This window comes from Camelus bactrianus, chromosome 34, assembly GCF_048773025.1.
Source record: "Camelus bactrianus isolate YW-2024 breed Bactrian camel chromosome 34, ASM4877302v1, whole genome shotgun sequence".
Classification (NCBI taxonomy): domain Eukaryota; kingdom Metazoa; phylum Chordata; class Mammalia; order Artiodactyla; family Camelidae; genus Camelus; species Camelus bactrianus.
Window position 1 is genome coordinate 3515979 of NC_133572.1, and position 19233 is coordinate 3535211.

Sequence of the window (19233 nt, forward strand, 5' to 3'; positions counted from 1 at the left end):
GCTTTCCCTCCTTCCTCCTAATCAATGTTTGAGCTGAGCTCAGCTTCTGTTTGAGAAGGGTGAGCTGGCTTTTGCAAAGCAGTGAGATGGAAATTGCCTTTTTTTTGGCTGAGAAAACAAAAGAAAGTGAGAACTAGAGGGATTTGCCCAGAGAACAAATCAGCCAGCTCAGAAGACAGAGGCACAGGGGAGCTGCCCAGGGCGGGACCTGAGGCTCTCTGGCCAGCCTGCCCTGTCACACTGCAAGTCGGTGCAGCGCTGGCCTGCGGGTCTGTCACCCAGCGCCGGCAAGCATAGCCAGAGACCCCTGGAGCACCCCCACATCCCAGTGTGGGGGCGTCTCAGTGCCCTGCGCCTACGTGTGAGCACGGGGTTTCTGTTCAGTCTTTCCTTTCCTCTCCTCTCCTTTCCTTTTTTCTTTTCAACCTTTTGTTCAGACCCTCTTGTTTTCCATTATTGGAGTATATTTGATTTACAGTGTGTGTTAGTTTCAGGTGTACAGTGTAGTGATCCAGCTATACATTTGTACATATCCTTTTTCACATTCTTTTTCATTATAGTCCTCTGTGCTGTACAGCAGGTCCTTGTTTATCTGTTTTATATACAGTAGTGTGTATCCGCTCATCCCAGACTCCTAATCTACCCCTCCCCCTCCCCGTATTTGGAGCCGCTCAGTGCGGCGTCTGTGCTCCGAGGCTCTGGGTCCAGGTCCCTTGACACTTCCCTCTGGTCTGGCTCTCGCCCTGCTCTTGTTACTCTCTTTTTCCCTCACATTGCACTGAACCATTTAGAGGTTTCTGTCATAATATATATTTTTTATTTTTTAATAATAGTATTTATTTTTACTATTTTTATTTTTAATTGAAAGTCTTGAAATTCTATAGTGCTTTACAATTTTCAAGGGTTTCACACATGGTGGGAGGGTACAGCTCAGTGGTAGAGTGTGTGCTTAGCATGCACGAGGTCCTGGGTTCCATCCCCAGTACCTCCATTAAAATAAAAAAAAACTAAAAGTAAATAAATAAACAAACCTAATTACCCATCCTCCAAAATAAAAAAAAAAAAAAGGTTTTACATGTGTGATTTTGTATAATCACATAATAACCCCTTTTACCCCCTACCCCTGTCTTGCCCCTCCACCCTCCCCTTTCCCCACTGGGAACCACTGGTTTGTTCTCTGTAGCTGTGAGTCTGCTGCTTTTTTGTTTTATTCACTAGCTTGTATATTTTAGGTTCCACGTGTAAGTGACATCATACAGTGTTTGTCTTTCTCTGTCTGACTTATTTCACTCAGCACAATGCCTTCCGAGTCCATCCACGTGGCTGCTGATGGCTGGGCAGCACTCCATTGCACACACAGCGCCTCCTCTTTACCCAGGCATCTGTCAGTGGACTTCCAGGCTGCTTCCATGCCTTGGCAGTTGCAAACAGTGCTGCTGTGAACATTGGGGTGCATGTATTTTTACGATTTAGTATTTTTGTTTTTTTCAGATATATACCCAGGAGTGGAACTGCTGGGTCGAGTGGTAGTTCCATTTTTAGTTTTTTGAGAAACCTCCAAACTGTTTTCCACAGTGGCTGCACCAATTTACCAATAATGGTATTTTTTAATTATGAAGGCGGCATGTGTTCACATAAAAAGTTTGGGAAAAATCTGGACGTTGAGGAGGCCTCAGGGAGCTGTGGTGACACAGAAAGTGGTCCTGACTAGTTCCCGGTGGCTTCCTCTGATGCCCCGGTTCCTGTTTCTATGTGGCCAGTATGCCAAGTTTTACAGAGGTGGCACCAGCTGTGTCTCAGCTTGGGACAGCTGTCATTCAGTTCCCTAAGAAAGAGCAGGAAGCAGAACCCCCGGGCTCTGCTTTGAAGAGCAGAACCTAGATTCACGCTGTGGCCTGTTTTTGCTAAACGTTAGTCCTTTCGGTCCCACCTCCATGATTTTCACCTTGTCTGCATAGCACTCATACTCTGGGGCTTTTTTAACTTAAATTTTAGTCTCATTGTGTGTCATGACAACCACCAAATCACAGGTTCGATGTGCTGGTTTATAGCTTTTCCAGTGGATGTTAGGGTAAATGCATGACTGCTGGGTAACTGTTACCTGTGGGCCGTGCATGGCTGTGGCACAGACCTCCACTGTGCGCTGCCACCCTCTGAAGGGCGCAGCTCTGCTCTCTGGTCCTTCCCTACCTGTTTCTAGATGCGAAGTCCCCTCTGACCAGGTCACTGGCGTCCAGGCTGGGCTCCAATGGTCTAGTGGATCCTACTAAGTTACCTTCAGAGCCCCTCGTCGGGTGAAAATAGCCCCTAGGCAAGACGGTGGGCAGTTTCCTCCCTTTAGAAAGAGCAGCTCAGCTTTTGTGTCTCCCCACGGCCTCACGTCCCCACGTCCCCACGTCCCCACGTCCAGGGCGCCTAGTTAGGGTTTTATATGAAGAAAGGGTTCTGTGAATGGTTTGTGTGTGTGTAATGTGTGAAAGCCATAGGGAAAGTCAATCCAGGATGAACACTGGAGAGCTAATTTGTTTGGGTATTTATTTATTTATTCATTCAGTACTTTTTTGAGCCTCTCTTAGCTCTTGCTAGCTTTGGGGTCGGAAGAGCTGGCTGCAGATGTATCCTGTTTACTGTAACGAAGCAAAATAAACATCGGGTGCTCGAGGTGAGACCACGCCGTGCACTAGCCTGATTCTTTCACTTGATCCAGGTTGAGAGTAAGCCTTTGGTTCAAGCCCAGAAGCCACCTTCCAAGGTCAAGGACTTCAGGATGACCCGATTCTTGAGTAAGGTGGGAAGTGCTGCTTAGTGTCTTTTCTCTAGAAGAGGATGAGGGGAGGTGGGTGGCCGGGATGGCTTTTAACAGGCGTTTTCGGTCGACTCAACGTAACATGAGGGGGGCGGGCTACCCACGTCGCCACGCCCAGCTCTGCAGTGTTAAGTGATCTATTCATGGCCAGTCAGACCGCCCCTCTCCTAATCAGTCATTCAGTCAGGCATTCAGTGAAGCGGCGCAGGGAGCCAAGTGGGCCGGTCGAGCCAGCAACGAGGAGGAACGGGGCGCTTCTGCAGCAGCAGGGAAGGATGGGCTCCAGAGCAGGCAGAGCTTCCCCAGGTCAGGGTGGGAGGACGCTGGAATGAGGATAATGATGGCTACACTCATGGAGTATTCTACATCGATGGCCTTGTTTACCTCCTAAAAACCTTGTGAGGTAGGTCCCATCTTTGTCCTCATGGTAGTGCTGAGATAACTGAAGCTTAGAGAAAGAGTCAGTGTGACCGTCCAAGGTCTAGGCCATTAGGTGGTGGAGCAGGGCTTCGAACCCAGAGCCCGTCTGCTCGACCCCTCCACTTCCTCTCCAAGGACTTCAAAAAGTAGATTTAGCCCCAGATTTGGCTCACGCTCGTCATCCTTGCGGTGAGGAGGTTACGGGGAGCAATGACTCCTTGAAGACATTTTCTTGCCTGAGGCATCTGTGCCTTACCCCGAGTCTCTTTCTGTAGAACACAAACAGCAGCTTTACTTCACTCCCGTTCGTGGACCCCAAGGGGAAGAACACGGTGAACTTGCCTCACATCAGCAGTAGAGTCGCGCCACAGCAGCCCCCACTGCGTCAGGTGAGCAAGGGCAGTGGGCGTGGTCCCGAGCAGGCAGGTGACAGGCCTGCCATCAGTCCAGAGCCAGGTGCAGAAAGGCCTGGGGTGCTGGGAGAGGCCCGTCGTGTGCTGAAGGTCTGGGTTCCAGTCCTGTTCTCTCTGTTTACAATGAATCCCAACTTGAACAGTGAGTCACTGGCTTTCTCTACAAGACAGGCTCTCTGTTGGGTTGTCATGGAGACTCACCAAGAAAAGGGAAAGTGAACTGTCAGGTGTATAGATGGTTGAAGCATCCAAATTGTTGGTTTTCCTTGTACACCCCCTACTATTTTTAGCGTAAGGACCAAATTTAGAGCTGTTAAAGAGCTGTTATCTGCACCTAAGTTCAAGTATTTGAGCCCTGGGTCAGGTCACTCCATCTCGTCAGGAACCGGCCTTCTCCAGAGCAGCAGGAAAGAACTGTTCCCGTCCTTCCTGTGATAAGGTGCCACCGGGCTGTCTGCTGCTCCCTGCAGCGTGCTGCATCTCACAGAGAATGTGTGGGTCAGATGGAGACTTCCTTTGAGACAGAGGTTAAGAAAACCTGCTCTCTCATCAGGACCGTTTCCGTCTTGGAGAGGAAGTCTGGATGTGGCTGTCCTTGGTCAGTCAATGGCTGATGACCCCCAGAAGAGGTCTCAGCGGTCCTTTATGGTAAACCTCTTTCCCCAAACAGGAGAATCAAACTCACAGTCGGGCGTTGTCCTCTGAGCTCAAGGCTTCAGAAATGCCCTTCCCTTCAAGCATTAAAACCCAAGATGCGAAGTCAGAGGAGAAGCCATCAAAGGCACACAAGCACAGGGTGCCTCTGACAGCAGCAGGTATGTTTGTGGGGAGTGGGGGTGCAGCGGGGGGGGGGTTATGTGGTCAGGGTGTCGAGCGCTGGGCCCGCTGGGAAGGCTGAGGTGCCCGGGGTTGGGGTGGTCAGTGAAGGCCACAAGCCCAGAGGAACGGTCAGCCAAGGCTTCGCTACGTACTGTGACAGTGTAAGCGGGGCAGGGGAGGAGGGAGCAGACTCCCCCGTTCCATTTCCCCCCACTGGCTGGCCCCAGCCCAGGGGCAGATGTGTCCGTGGGGTCAGCGGGAGTTGTCCCACTGCCCGGCAGCCTGAACAGGGCTCCTGTGGTTCTGTGGAGGTGGGGGCAGGGCTGGGGCGGAGAGGTGCTGAGTTCTGAGTCAGAGGCGGGGAACGTGTCTTGGAGGCTCCCACGCCCCTCCTGACAAGAAGGTCTCAGCAGAAGCACCTCAGGAGGGCCTCTGAACCGAGGCTCCCAGGTTCCAAGGGCGTGGCCAGCCAGGATGGTCTGCATCCTTGACTGCATCTCTTCAGAGACCTCCCAGCACTGGCTGCACACCGAGGCTGCTGTGGGGAGGCAGCTCTCCCGTGGCCCGCTGGCTAGAGCCTTTGCAATGCCATGTGGTCAGACCTGAAAGCTCACACACCTTTAGACCAGTAGCCTGGCTCTTCACGGGGTTCAGGGAGTCATAACGATTAGCGTTAAGAGTCTGCTGAGCCCCTACCCAGTGCCGATACTGGCTGATGCTCGGAGCTCCTCTCCCATAGCCTTGACCTTGGCTGTCCTTAAACAATCTCAGGAACTGCCCACGAGGAGACCATTTCAGTCCTGAGCTAGTTCTGCCTTCACAGAGCTGGTCTCTGCCTCCTGCTCTCTCTCCCTGCAGTTCTGTCTTCCGGGCAAAGAACATGCCTCCGTCAGCTTACACGTGATGCTTTTCACACGGACGGGGGACACAGGTCCTGTCCCCACACGTCCTCTTTCCTCCCGGCAGTTCCTTCTCTGACTCCCCAGCAGTTTGTCAAAAAGGCTGCGGAGGGTGATGTCCTCTCCCCCGTCCTGATCTGCCCTCTCTCAGCCTCTAGCTTATCACCATCCTTCAGAGTTTGATTCCACCCCGCCCGCCCCAGACCAGGCACCGGCCCCCGACGCGATGTGGCCAGGGTAGCGCAGAGAAGAGCTGACATGCGTGCCTTCCCAGCCTCAGACCCCCTGGCTCAGCGAAGATTTGAGCAGGACCACCTGCTGCGCTTGAGGGTCGCGCTGATGTCGCCCGCCTTCGCCCTGAAGGCGGCCTAGTTTGGTAACGCGCTCAGGATAGGCTCCTTGTGGGGCCCGACAGCACACGAACTTGGGCAGCTGCTGTTGACGCTACACTGAGGTCCAGGATGCCTGGTCCTCAGCGAGCCATCTCCCTGGGGAAAGGGCCTCCGGGCTCGCAAATGGGAAGGGAAGCCGTTGTCTGCATCTGGGCACGTCCCCGTGTGGCCGCCACTTAACTGATATCTGCAGTGTTTTTCACACAGAGGCCCTAAAGTTTTTTAAGAACCAGCTGTCTTCCTATGAGCAAAGTGAAATCCTGGGCTACACGGAGCTGTGGTTCCTGGGGCTGGACGCTGAGAAGCTCCACATGGCTCCTGCGAAGTTCAGCAAGACGAGTTTCGACGATGAACACGGCTACTACATGAAGGTGACGGGGGAGTCGGTCGTGGTAACTGCAGGGGTTTGGGGCTTGGGGACAAGAGTGTCTGGAAAGGGAAAAAGCAGGGGGCATTTTACAGCCCTTGGTGCTGGCGTGCCTGGGAGCAGGCGTAGAGAAAGGCTCTGGGAGGTGCTGAACCAAAGAAGTGCCACGTGTAAAACTAAGGGAACCCGTGCAGTAGTTAACAGACAAGTGCTCTGCCAGCAGAACACGGTTTCCCCCGGGAGTGTTTGAGGGGCAGGGCTGCGCCCTGGGCAGACTCCCACAGGCCCTTCTCCCGCCCAGCCCCGGACCCATGGGAGAGGCCAGACGATGCAGTGAGATGCAGTCTTCCCAGCATTCCCTTTTTTTGTGTCCTCCATCCAAGCCCATATACGACCTCTCCCTGTTTTATAATAAATGTCATTTTTTCTACAGACGGCAAAAAAAAGTTGCCACTGTAGTCCCTGGTGCATAGCACTTCCTTCAGTTTCCAAAGATGGGTCCCAGTGTCTCCCCCTCCTCTTCTGACTGTATCCCTGGAGTTTCCCAGAGCGTCTCTTCCCAGCCTGAGGGTGAAATCCAGGTGGGTAGTGTCCCTGTCCAGAGGCACTCTCCGCTCCTGAGGACGCCCGGGTGTGTGGTGCCCAGCCCTCCGGGCTGCGGGCTGCGGGCTGCTGGGAGCCCCTCCTCTGGCCGTTTCCTCATCAGCTGGCTTGGAACACTTGACTGCTCTTTGATGAGTTTATAAAAGAGGGGGTTTTCTTAGTGTTCATGACTGTATTTCTCAAGCTTTTCCAAGTGCACAGGTCACCTGGGTATCTTGTTAGAAATAATGATTTTTTTTTCAGCAGATGTGGGGGGCGGCTTGGGGGACTGAGATTTTTGCCTTTTTTAAAAGCTTCCATGTGATGCCCCTGCTACTGGTCCTTGGACCACATCTTGACCCAAAACTTCAAGGGGGAGGTGGGGAGGATTGTTACTGGGTCTTTGATTAAAAATCTCCACTCTAAACCCTACCTCCAACTGAGCCAGGTGTTCTCAACTCCGCCCGCTCCCCAGCACCGCCTTCTTAGCTCCTTCACTGGAATTCTATTCCTCAGTCTCAAACCTTCCAGAGCAGAGTTTTCAGGGGGACAGCGGGATACTGTGTGCTTCCTGCTCGGAACCCCCATCCTCCTTGCATTCAGTGCACGCACAGGAAGACGATGCACGCAGCTAATCCCCGCACGGGCAGTGCAGCTGCATCCTCACATTCATTCTGTCCGCAAGTGTTAGTTGAATGCCTGTTTACTGAGAGCCTGTCATGTACTTGAGCATCTCCTAGACTCTGGAAATACAGAGGGAGCTATCAAAACTGAGTCTGACCTGGTCCACAACCAATGTCAAAGCTGACATGTGAGTGAACAGTTACAATGCCACCAACCTGGTGACATGCAGAAGAAATGCACCAGCGCTCAGCAAACACACACGTACCTTTACACCAGCGCGCAGAGCCTGCTCCTGCCTTTTCCCCCGGCAGTTCCCATAACAGACCTTCACGAGTTGAGGAAGTTATTTCCATATATTGGGAAAGTTGTGCCAGTTCGTATTCACCTTCTTAATTCTTCCTGTCTGAACAGATCCCTGCCATGCAATCTCAAACACATGCCTGGGACCTCGACACTCACACATACCCTTCACCTCTTCCAAATTCATGAGTGTCACACTAGGAGTCAGGTTCTCAGAGCAGGAGGACCTTAGAGATCGCTTTATCAGAACCTGCAGTCAGTGATGCAGCTCAGAGGGCTGGGCGGCTTGTCTGAAGCTGCCCAGATAAAGGCTTTTTAGTTGAAAATTCCCTGTTGCCTCAACGATGCACCTACTCCTGAGTGTCCAGCACACAGAAAACCTGGGTGGTTCTGGCTCTAGGAAGATGTTTCTTTTCTTAGTCGGGAAAGATCCACGTTCTGTACCACTAAGTCCAAGATAGAATTAAATCTGAGCAAGTCAAGAGGAGGACCAGATCTGGCTGGGAAGGGGCAGAGCAGACACAAAGCTCCTCTGATGGATGGAGACCCATCAGGGTTCAGGAAGAGAACTTCCCCCAAACTGAAGCCGCTGCCCGCTGCGTTCAAGAATTGTGAAATTTGCAAACCGGACGGGACCTTGAGAGCCACTGTGTTCCACCCTCTTACCTTACAGGTTCCCACATCTGCAGAAAACAGGAGGTTGTAGCAGGACAGGAATTAGATCCCAGGTTTCCCCAAGCCACCCGTGTTCTCCGCACTTCCCGCTGTGGAGAGAGCCTGGGGAACTTGCCCTGGCCCCACACTGGGACCCAAGCAGCAGCCCCGTGAGGGTGGGACGGGGGTGGGAGCTGTACTGGTGCCCGATGCAGGTTAGAAAGTTCTCCCCAGGACTCAGCATGAGCTGGGAGTTGGTATCCGGGCCCCAGTGTCAGGGAGCCCCCATGGCCACGGCTCTGCTCCTCACCCCTGGCTTGGCTTCTGCAGGTCCTGCATGACCACATTGCCTACCGCTACGAGGTTCTGGAGATGATCGGGAAGGGGTCCTCTGGACAGGTGGCCAAGTGCTTGGATCACAGACACAATGAGTTCGTGGCCTTGAAAATCATCAGGAACAAGAAGAGGTGTGGCTGGGTAGATGGCACAGGCTGTGGAGGAGGGACCACGTGACCCGGCCCCTTCCTGAGTCCTCCTCTTCCTCTGATCGCGCTCTTCCTTTCCCTCTTTCCTTCTCCACCTGTCTGCGTCCAGGACAGGGCAGAGAGAGGGCAGGAGCATGGGGTGGTGATGGGGTCGGGGGAGGGGCTGAGAAGGTGGGACTACTGCTGCAGGCTGTGACACCAATGTCTCTGTCCCCACCCCCACCCTCCTCAGATTTCACCACCAGGCCCTGGTGGAGCTGAAGATCCTGGAAGCTCTCAGAAGGAAGGACAAAGACAACACCTACAACGTGGTGCACATGAAGGACTTTTTCTACTTCCGCAACCACCTCTGCATCACCTTTGAACTCCTGGGGTCAGCTGCTTGCTCTTTTTAATGCATTTTCTTCCAAAAAGTGGCTTAGGTGACAGAAGAGAGACGTGGAGTTCAGAACTCTAGATTTTCCTGGATGTGAGCGTTTAATGACCAGAGAGGACACACTGGCCACTCAGTTGTCTAGAAAACCCAGGAGCAAGGAGCCCGAACAAAAGCTGCCCTTCCAGCCCCTTCCCTCGGTCACGCCTGTCACCTGCCAGCATGCCAAGGCGTGCGGCCCAGGTACTGGGTGCTGAGCCCCGTGAGACAACCAAAACAGGGCCTCTGCCCTCGAGAGCTGAACTGAAGTGCATGGAAAGGACGTTTCTCTGCTGCCACGTCCCCTGTCACTGGCTTTACAGTCTCGCGGTACAGAGGTTGGAACCCCAGGGAGTGGGGAAAGGGCTTTGATTTGCAGTGCGTAAGGTCAGGAGCAGGTGTTTCTGGCAGGAGAGCAGAGCCTGACTTAGGCAGATTGGCGCCCCTGTTTGAACACTGGAGCTGAGAGGCCGCGCCAACTTGACTGCCCTTCTCTCTGGGAAGCCCATCTGGTGCAATTTAAATAAAGCCAGGAACCCAGAGCGCACTTAGCGAAGGAAGAGGAGTCAGAGGTGAGCCCTCCGGGGCCCAGTGCTACAGCCTCGCTGAGCCGGGAGCTCGGCGCTCCCGTCGCTGGTGGTGACGTTCCAGGAGCTGGTTACATTTGAGTTAGATGGATCGTTGACCATCTCCTCACCATTTCTGATGATGACAAAGTGTGGTCCAGTTTTCCAACATGCAGAGGGACAAGCCTGGGCTGCCTTGCTTGGTCATGAATCACAGTGCAGGTTAGGATGGCCCTCAAAGCTCTGAGGGGTCAGGAGGGGCAGGTGTGTGACAGGAGAATCCAAAGGCCAGAGAAGCTGGGGAGATGCCCGGGGTCTGACAGCTGGTCTGAGGAGGCCAGAGCCAAGTCTCATGTCTCCTTGGTTCCCTCGAGGATGAATGGCTTCCAAATCCTGCCAGAGTGAAAGAAAGCCTAGAACTGGGATGTTAGGAGAAGCCCGGAAGAGACGGGTGCAGAGCTGGCTCTGGGTCCTGCCCCACCCCCATCTCGCGGTTGCACAGAGGTCACAAGCCGGCGGCCCACGCGTGCGTGCTTCCTGTTAGGATGCTTTGCATTAGTTTCCAACATTGAGAAGTCAGCAGATTTCACATAATTTAGCAGACTTTCATGTCATGTCTTAGGTTTCTGCTGATCGAGAAAATTTAGGCTAGCACTCCACCCTGCAAGGCGATAGTTTGGTGGGACCCAGCAGCCAGGCTCGCTTTAGATGGAGTCAGGCTCCTCCATTGCCCCTCAGCCCCCATCTGCCCACTCTCTTGTCCCCAGGAATAGAGCTCGGTCCTACCTTTTAACACACACACGTGTAGCAAAGGGGTGGACGGACCTCGCCACCATGTAGGAGACACGTGTCCGAGGTGCCCGCAGAGTTGAGCTGCACCCTGGCTCCACCATGAGTTAGTGGGAAAGTTGAGTTTATAGGACACAGAAGCCCTGCATCCTGGCCCACGTCTTGCCGTCTGCCAGAGGGAAACCAGGGGTACGGGACCGTCGGCAGGCTCACGCCCAGCCTTCCGCCTCTCGCGCGGACACCCGCCCCTTCGGGGCTCTCTTTCCCAGAATCAACCTGTACCAGCTGATGAAGAATAACAGCTTCCAAGGCTTCAGTCTGTCGGTCGTTCGGCGCTTCACCCTCTCTGTTCTGAAGTGTCTGCAGATGCTTTATGTGGAGAAGATCATCCACTGTGACCTCAAGCCTGTGAGTACAGCCTGTGTCCTCCAGGGGAGCTGGTCCCCACCCTCCCGGCCAGGGCTCCAGGGAGGACGCCAGGCAGCCCGCTTGTAGCTTGTATAAACAGAGTGGGATGCGGTGAGGACTAAGGCAGGCGTACTGGGGCAAGGACTGGAGACGCGATACCACTGAGGCAGGTGGGAACGGGGAGGCTGAGGGCTTAGGGTGTGCGGGCACAGGTGTCAGGCAGGGAGGTGATTGCCGCTGCCCTGAATCCTCACCAAGCCCACTCCGCTCTGAGCCCGTCCTCAGATGTGGCAAGTCTGACCACTTCCTCTGCGCCTGACGGATGCGCCCTTCCCACGTGTCTTAGCTCTTTCACTGCGCTGACTGCGCGTGTAGGAGTTACTTCTTTATCTGCATCCCTCACCGGACGACAAGTTGCTCCAAGGTCAGGAGCCACGTCTTCTCACCGTGCAGTCCCCGGACCTAACGTGGCGCCTGGCAGTGGTAATGGTAGCGACTGTTTGTTAAAAGACTTAGCGATTTCAAGTGTGAAGAACACAGGGCAAGCGTGGAAGGGTGTGAAGATACGGGGTCAAGGGCAGGTTCCCAAACAACCTACCCTCTCAGATACGTCAGTGGCCCTTAACTTGTCCTCATTCCTTTCTCCTTACCCCCAGTAGGGTTCACATTATTCTTTTTTTTTTTTTAAGAGCCATGACTCATTGGATAAATTTGGGATATTTTTACCATTAAAGATTGTCAAGATAGAGATGTTCTCTCGGGGCTAACTGGCAGAGCCTCACGGGGATGGTGGTACATTGATTTATTCTCCACACCCAAGTTCCTGATCCTTAGCTTTGTAGCTCCAGAGGGACCGTGGTCTTTGGGCTTAGGGGACTGACTCTCACCAAGGAACCTCACAAGATACGTGGTAGCCAAAATATGAGCTAACAGATTTCCCTGAGAAATAGATCAAGTCGACTGGAGTACGTGTGCTCAGTAGGGAAGTGTGCACACCACCGGGCGAGGATGGTGAGTGTGGATTCATGAGTCAGGGAGTTTCCTTATGGGCTTAATGGTTGGTGTCCACCAGCTGTGGGGGGCTGAGGCATCTGTCCCCTCCTAGGGCTCTTTCTGCCCATGAGATGGAAGGACCAGCCCCGTCGAGTTAAGGAGCCTTTCCATTGGGCTAGAGACACACTGGGAATTCCTACCTTTCAAAGACTTTTGCTGATCATAATCTTTCAGTTAACACAAATATTCTTCAGAAAAGGTACTATGGACTGATCTGTTTTCTTAGTTTCTGGTGCCAGCAGCTTCAGACCAGGTCTGCTGCGTCCTATTTAATAAGCAGTCAGTCTCCTGACAGTCGCAGTAGTCAGCCCATCTGACACTGAGACCCTTGGAAACACGATCAGGACGTTGACCTCCCAGCCCCGGGCGGCCCACCCCCTGCCCTGAGAGGAGAGCCCAGGGCCTCTGCCTTCTCATTCAGGACTTCACTGGAAAGCCTGGCTTCGCATTTCCCCCAAAGTCAGCGTGGACATCACAGTTCCACTCAAATCATCGCCTTCTGTTTGTTCCTCTACTGTCGTATCTGCATGTGGGTGGGGCACTTTATGGAAGCATCAGATTCAGTCAGTGAGATTTCTAAAGCCTTATGCAAGCAAGGCATAGAGCCGGTACCAAGAAGATAAAAATAAACTCACCGCCTTGAGGAGCTGCACTTGCCACGTGGGGGAACAGGCAGCATACATGCGGGAGAAATTCCACAGAGCAGCGGATGCTGGGTCCAAATGAGGGGCGCAGCCGTGAGTGGGACGGGAGGTCAGAGGCGGGGGACCAGGGCTCTGGAGCAGATGTGAGAGCAGTCCACTGGAGGTGGCTGCACTTCCAGCAGGCCCGGACCCTGGAGGACGGCAGGCGTCTGGGTTGGGACAGTGCCTTGGGTGACGCGAGTGAACGTGACAGATGTCCGTCCTCTCTCCAGGAGAATATAGTGCTGCACCAACGGGGCCACGTCTCTGTTAAAGTTATTGACTTTGGATCAAGCTGCTACGAACACCAGAAAGGTAGGGCCCTCCCAGTCCCTCTGTCTGAATTTCCCGATTGCAATTTCTTTCCTTTACTGAAACCGAAAGTTCACACACGAGGTCACCTGGGTTCTCCTCTGGGCTCAGGACCATCGTGTTGCTAGTGTGATTTTGCACGAGCTGTTTCGCTTCTCTGAGCCCAAGTGTCTTCATCTACAAAATGAGAAGGCTGGCTCAAGTCCCATAAGGCTCCTTGCTGTAAGATGAACTAGATGTGTGTCTGGGCCACTCGTGACGTCCAGGTCCTCACCCCAGACGTACGGAGTGTAAATGTGCAGGGGGGCCCCCAGGAGTCTGAGCTTTAGAAAACACAGCTGTCCTAAAGTTTGGGGCTCACTGCGCTCGGCTCTCCAGACCGTATTGTTTTCTTCACACTAGAATCCAGAAAGCAGCCCTGCAGTGTGTGTGCGCAGCCCTCACCGAACTAGGTGGAAGAGTCTCTTTTTGTGGCTTTTATCAAGTTTGATGTCGAGGACATGGGCATTCTACACACATCTATTGTGTATCTGCTGTGTGTCAATCGCTGTCTTGGTCCTCAGACTGCTTACAGCCCAATGGAGGAAAAAAAGGATAAAAAGATAACATGATGAGGGGGATGGCAGCTCAGTGGTAGAGCGCATGCCCAGCACACACAAGGTCCTGGGTTTGATCCCAGCACCTCCATTAAAATAAATAATTAAAAAGCCCCTAATTACCTCCCAAAACAGCAACAACAACAAGACAACATGATGGGTGCAAGGGTGAGAGGGATACACAGCCTGCGCTGAGGGCGCTTGGCAGGGGGCCTTGGGGCCGGCCTGCTCAGGGGAAGGGATTCAGGAAGCTCCTGAGACTGGACGGCTGTTTCCATGTATTCTCCAGAACCACTTCTGGAGACTCATGCCCTTTATCTTTCCTGTATGGAAGCCATGAGAAACCCCAGCATCTGGAAACTGCGATGTCTCATTTCTCTGACGGTCCCCTCGCCTGTGAGGTCTAGGCTGCCCGCAGCAGTGCCCCGCGCAGCCTCGCCTGCTGAGACCCTGTGGGGCTCCTCTCGACACTGTACATCGCACAGCGCAGCGCACACAGCGCGCTGAACGTGCGTGATAAAGTCGTGCGTTGTGCGCGCTTCTGCTTCAGCTTTGGCGCACCCCTTCCCTTGCCAAGTCGCGGTGTCTTCAGAAGACACCTACCCCAATTCACAGGCAGTTTGAGGACTTAGCTTTCTGTTAATCTTATGTCTCCTTCTATAAAGCTTGGCTGGCGCTTTACTTCCCTAGAACAGAGCCCGCGTTAGAGCTCTTTATCAGTAACGCGAGGACGGTGACCCTCCGTGGTAAGCAGGTCGCCGTGAGAGCCTGAGGAGAGGGAGGCGTGGAGCGGGACGTACAGGTGCCGCCGGCTGTGCTTCCGTCCCCCTGCGAAGCCCGGAGGATGAAAAGGAGTGGGGGGCCCCTTCTTTGCTGACACCCTCACTGCAGGGGCCGGCGGGGGCAGCGTGCACGGGCGGGGGCCTTTCCTGCAAGAGGCCTCTCTCTCCCCCCGCAGTCTACACCTACATCCAAAGCCGCTTCTACCGGTCCCCGGAGGTGATCCTGGGCCACCCCTACAACATGGCCGTCGACATGTGGAGCCTGGGCTGCATCATGGCGGAGCTGTTCACGGGCCACCCTCTGTTCCCGGGGGAGGACGAGGCGGAGCAGCTGGCCTGCATCATGGAGGTGAGGGTGCCGGGCCGCTCCGGGCCCACTGAGGGCAGTGGCCCTGCGTGCTTTTGGGGGAAGGTGGGGTAGTTTGAAATCATGCTCCCCTATGTTTGCTTCTGAGTTGGCATCTAACATTTTTATCATAACTTTAAACGGTTGCAGAAGACGTAGTTTCCAGCATTTTGTGAATAGTGACAGTTCAAAGTGAAACTGCCATTCCACTCTTTCAGACACATTCAAAAGAATCTGGAAAGCAGAGCGACACGACAGCCTTCGAAATCGATGCGCTCTTCAGTCATTTGTCACCACCTTAGTTTTCTGCAAAGAGGGTCTCCCAGTGGAGAGGCTTTACCAAGACTCTCAGCCATATTTACTATACGTGTTATTCTCTGACTTCAAGTCATCTTGTTGTGAAGCTGAATTAGACAATACAGGCTAAAACAATCTTAAAAATTGGAAATTTCACATTTTAGAATTTTCCTGGTAAACACAGATATTTTGATTGTGAACAAAGATACATTTTCTTTCTCTCTCTCTCTCTCTCTATTTGTCCATCCATCCGTCCCAAATTTCTGTTTTCTAAATTGTCTTAAAGACAGTTGGAGAGACACATACATCCTTTAGAATCATTGAATATAAGGGGGAGGGCGCAGCTCAGGGGTAGAGCATGTGCTCAGCATGCACGAGGCCTTCAGTTCAGTCCCAGTGCCTCCATTAAAAAAACAATGATTAAAAAAGTAAAGTATAAAAAATTGTTAAATATAGAGATTCATTCATGGTTGAATGTCATAATGAAGTATCAAATGAATTTAGGTGATAGTAGCTATAAGCGGTGACTGTGCTGGGGTGAACGCTGGCCTGAGTCAGTAAACCTGGAGTCTGATCCCGACTCTTTCTCTCTGGCCGGCCCCTTCCCTGCCCCCGGTCTCTATAAAGTGAGGGAACCGGAGCCCATGGCTTCTGAGGTTGATAATGGATGATTTAGTGAAGCACAGAACCAATCCTCTTCCAGTTCCGAGGGGAATGGGGGCCTTGGGGCCTGGGGGGAGGCTCCCACAGCCCCAGGACTGATCCCACTCCCTCCTGACCCCAGGCAGTGAGGCTCGAGGGGCAGGAGGGCAGGGGCAGGCAGGGACGTGGTTGGGAACCCGGCCGCAAGGACAGGTGGCCCAGGGATGAGGGGACACCTGTGGTGTCCCTGTCTGTGCCCCCCTCTAGGTTGCATTGGGGAAAGGGGGACAAACGGGGGCTACACTTTCCTTCTCAGGAGGTATTTTGTCACACTGTGGTCTGATGCCCAGCTGGTGGTTTCCATCTCCTTTCCCTCTCCCCCGCTCCCATGCTCTGAGTGGGCATGTGTCATTCCTTCATTCGGGGGTGGTCGGCCTGTACCCTGGTGTATTGGCTCCGCCTGTGGGAGCCGGCTGCCGTCAAGAGCGGTCTGCGGGCTGGCGCTGATGCCGGTTTAGAACGACGTGGCCCGTATTGATGCTCAGGATGCTGAACCAGTCCTGGATTAGGAGTCGAGACGCAGGCTCTGGGACTGCTTGGCCACTGGTGTGACCACTTAATGTCCCCGGGTCCTTTTCTGTAGAAGGCAGTGTTTGGCCAATGCCCCACCCAGGTCTAACGATCTTGGTACGTGTGGCTCGGCAAGAGTGACCCCACTGCTCTGCCCCTGCTGCAGGTGCTGGGGCTGCCACCAACCCGCTTCATCCAGACCGCCTCCCGGAAACAGACGTTCTTCGGTGAGTCCCAGGCCTGCCTTCTCCCTGTTGTGGCTGGTGAGGTGTCACGGTCCTTGGAGATGCCTCCCCTGCCCTCGACCCCATTTGGTGCTCTTCCCCTGGCCCTGCCCCAAAGGGCAGGCTGTGCAGAGGGGTTTCTTTCAGAAAAGTAAAAGACGCGGAGAAGTGGTACCAGGGGATGTGATGCAGACGGGCTGGGGGGTCACATGGAGTGAGGTCTTGGCAGGAAAAGCGTGACAGGCTCCCGCTCAGAAGGCCTGTGAGCAGATCTTGGAACCCCAGAAGATGGTAACTGCACCCTCTCCCGTAAATTCTCCCCACCTCCTCCAGCAGCTCGCTGGCTCTCTCGCACTACGCACTGTGCAGGGAACTCAAAGAGCGGAGCTTCTTATGCAAGAAGGGTGGAAAACCCCATGCTTTGTTCCAGCATTAACAAAGCCTTACTCTTCCCTGCTGGAACTCTCTGAGTGCCCCAGTCACTTACCACTCCAGGCTCACTGCCACTTTGGTGTAAAATGGGTAAGCACGGCTGGCCCAGGACAAAACAGGATGGTTTTGCCGTGGGTCTGCTGGGGCTTGCTAATTATGTACAGGACAGACTGCTGCCTAATTGCTGGAATTAAGCCTCACCCACAGTCCCCAGGCTGTGCCCATCCCAGCTCTCAGACCCTGGACTTTACGGTCCTCTGCCTTTCTAGTCGAGTGGTGCCGTTCAGGACGCGGATCACGGAGGCTCGACTGAGGCACGGCTCTCAGGCCACCGTGCGCTGAAAGATGCAGTCAGTCCCGTGTCTAAAATCCCTTGGAAGAACCACAGGGAGCTAAGGGGTTCCCATGCAGGAAAAGCCAGAGGGGCCCCAGCGTCAGCCACGTGGGGAGGAGCCAGACGTGAGGGGAGGGGCTCCACAGACAGGGCTCCACGCCGCCGGGGTCGACTTCGTCGTCGGGGCAGCTCGTAGGCTCGCACTGACAGGCTGTGGAACCCCTGCCATTCCCGGCCCTCCTACCTCCTACGTTCACCCAACAGTGGCCTCAAAACTGGGCAGGCAAATCACACAGCTTCTCCCCGCACCGTGTCCCATCAGTAGGGCAATCAGGAGCACCGCCGGGGGGCGTCCCCTCGGACAGAAGGGCTCAGTCCTGCTGGTGGTCAGCGGTGCCTACTGCTCCAGCCGTGTGGGGGTTAAAGCTCACGGGCTCTTCCAGGAATTCAGTAAGAGCAGGTGTTCTGCTGGACACCCTGCACATTGCATCCACTACAAAAGTCCTTAGCAGCACTTCGTTAGGCACCTTGTAGATCCATCACGTGAGCCCCAGTGAGTTTTTGTGAGCATTCCACTGAATGTGTAAACTGTGTGTGTGTGTATACACATTTACCCGTTGGCATGCAGACTTACAAGGTGTGCGTGTACGTGGTCATCTTTCTGAACAGGCTCACAAGGATCTGGATCTCCAAATGAGAGGTCTTGCCTTCAAAGCACTGTGCTAAGCATTCTTGGGCCACCTTTGCCGCTGTGTTCAGGGCTTCTTTTCAGCAATGGCAGATCATACATTTGGTGAGGGCTTTAATGGGTGGAAATGGCTGAAGAATCATTCCAAGCTGTGTTGTAAGCAGCCAACCAAGTTTGATCATTCCAATCATGGACGAAATTTTGATGCGACTACATAGAAGTAATGAGATTACTTTGCTTGTGTGGCTCTGAAAGCAAATCATTCTCCTAAAACGACTTTCTTGTTATTCCTCATGGGTGTCCCAAATTCTCATGTTTTGGGGCTAGTGAGGGGGGAGGCAGGGCATAGATAACACAAGAGTGGACGAAACCTTTTGGTTCAAAGCTGAATGTTTTCGTCATTTCAGATTATTTTATTATTATCATCATTGTCATTATTATTATATCATTATATAATTTTAATTTTTATATTGATATGCATTATATAATCTTATATTAGTGGTAAACCATTTAAATCATTTGATTGATTTGGGGAGGTGGTGGTGGGAAGGAGGCTCAGAACATACCAAATAGTACAAAAAGCTGTTTGTAAAAGAAAATTGTATTCATTGGATGGTTTACACATGATTATTTCAAACCATCTGAGACTGCAGGTGTGTTTGCATGTATGGGAGGGGGCGGCGTAGGACAGAGCACGGGACAGCTGCAGAGACCACTCCAAGCAGCAGCATGGTTGAGTGAACGGCTGTGATGTGACCAGTGAATATTTACACCTGGAACTAAACACAGAATGTTGTATCTCTAAAGATTCCAAAGGTTTCCCTAAAAATATAACCAACAACAGGGGGAAAAAAAGATACCCGGATTCCAAGGACCTCACCATGGTGCTGAAAACCTACGACACCAGCTTCCTGGACTTTCTGAGAAGGTGTTTGGTGTGAGTTTGTCAGGGTGTCTTTGCCTCTGGGATTCCTCTTAAATGCTGTGTTGGCTGGTGAAAGTCTGGGGCTGGGAGGCAGTTATGAAAACGTGATAAACGCTGACCGCAGAGCTTCAGAGCCTCTGGGATGCCCTTCCTTCCGCTGGCTCATCAGACCGCTCTCCCTCATCCTGTGTGACTTCTGGGGCAGACGACTTGCTCTGAGGCTGAGGCTCAAAGAGATTAAGCGGCTTGCCCTGGATGACACCGCGGGTGGGTAGAGCTCACCGCCTCCCTGGCCTCAGACTGCCGGGCAGGGAGGGTCTAGCAAGTCCTCAGTGTCTTCTGCTTCATGAGCTGAAGCCAGCTTCTTTAGGGAGGCTGCTGGTTTCAGGGCCCCTCCTCATCCATTCTGCTAG

The 19233-nt window shown here is 53.3% G+C and overlaps 2 protein-coding genes across 4 annotated transcripts in view; both read left to right on the plus strand.

Moving 5' to 3' along the window:
• Positions 1-2788, plus strand: part of RAD51AP1 (RAD51 associated protein 1) — a 35292-nt gene extending 32504 nt beyond the window's left edge. The window contains exon 8 of one of the 2 annotated variants that reach the window (XM_074357641.1): positions 2708-2788. In XM_074357641.1, coding sequence (XP_074213742.1) covers positions 2708-2712 — 5 coding nt within the window. In that variant the 3' untranslated portion in view covers positions 2713-2788. The remainder of the gene's footprint in view (positions 1-2707) is intronic. The other variant, XM_074357640.1, reaches the window with a different exon arrangement.
• Positions 1-19233, plus strand: part of DYRK4 (dual specificity tyrosine phosphorylation regulated kinase 4) — a 45728-nt gene that overhangs the window by 23155 nt on the left and 3340 nt on the right. Inside the window, exons 2-12 of one of the 2 annotated variants that reach the window (XM_045524614.2) lie at positions 2708-2788; positions 3502-3615; positions 4310-4454; positions 5957-6120; positions 8607-8743; positions 8994-9134; positions 10798-10936; positions 12906-12987; positions 14539-14711; positions 16384-16444; positions 18703-18832. In XM_045524614.2, the coding sequence (XP_045380570.1) occupies positions 2708-2788; positions 3502-3615; positions 4310-4454; positions 5957-6120; positions 8607-8743; positions 8994-9134; positions 10798-10936; positions 12906-12987; positions 14539-14711; positions 16384-16444; positions 18703-18832 (1367 nt within the window). Of the gene's footprint in view, positions 1-2707; positions 2789-3501; positions 3616-4309; positions 4455-5956; positions 6121-8606; positions 8744-8993; positions 9135-9154; positions 9512-10797; positions 10937-12905; positions 12988-14538; positions 14712-16383; positions 16445-18702; positions 18833-19233 lie in introns of those variants that run through there. The other variant, XM_074357637.1, reaches the window with a different exon arrangement.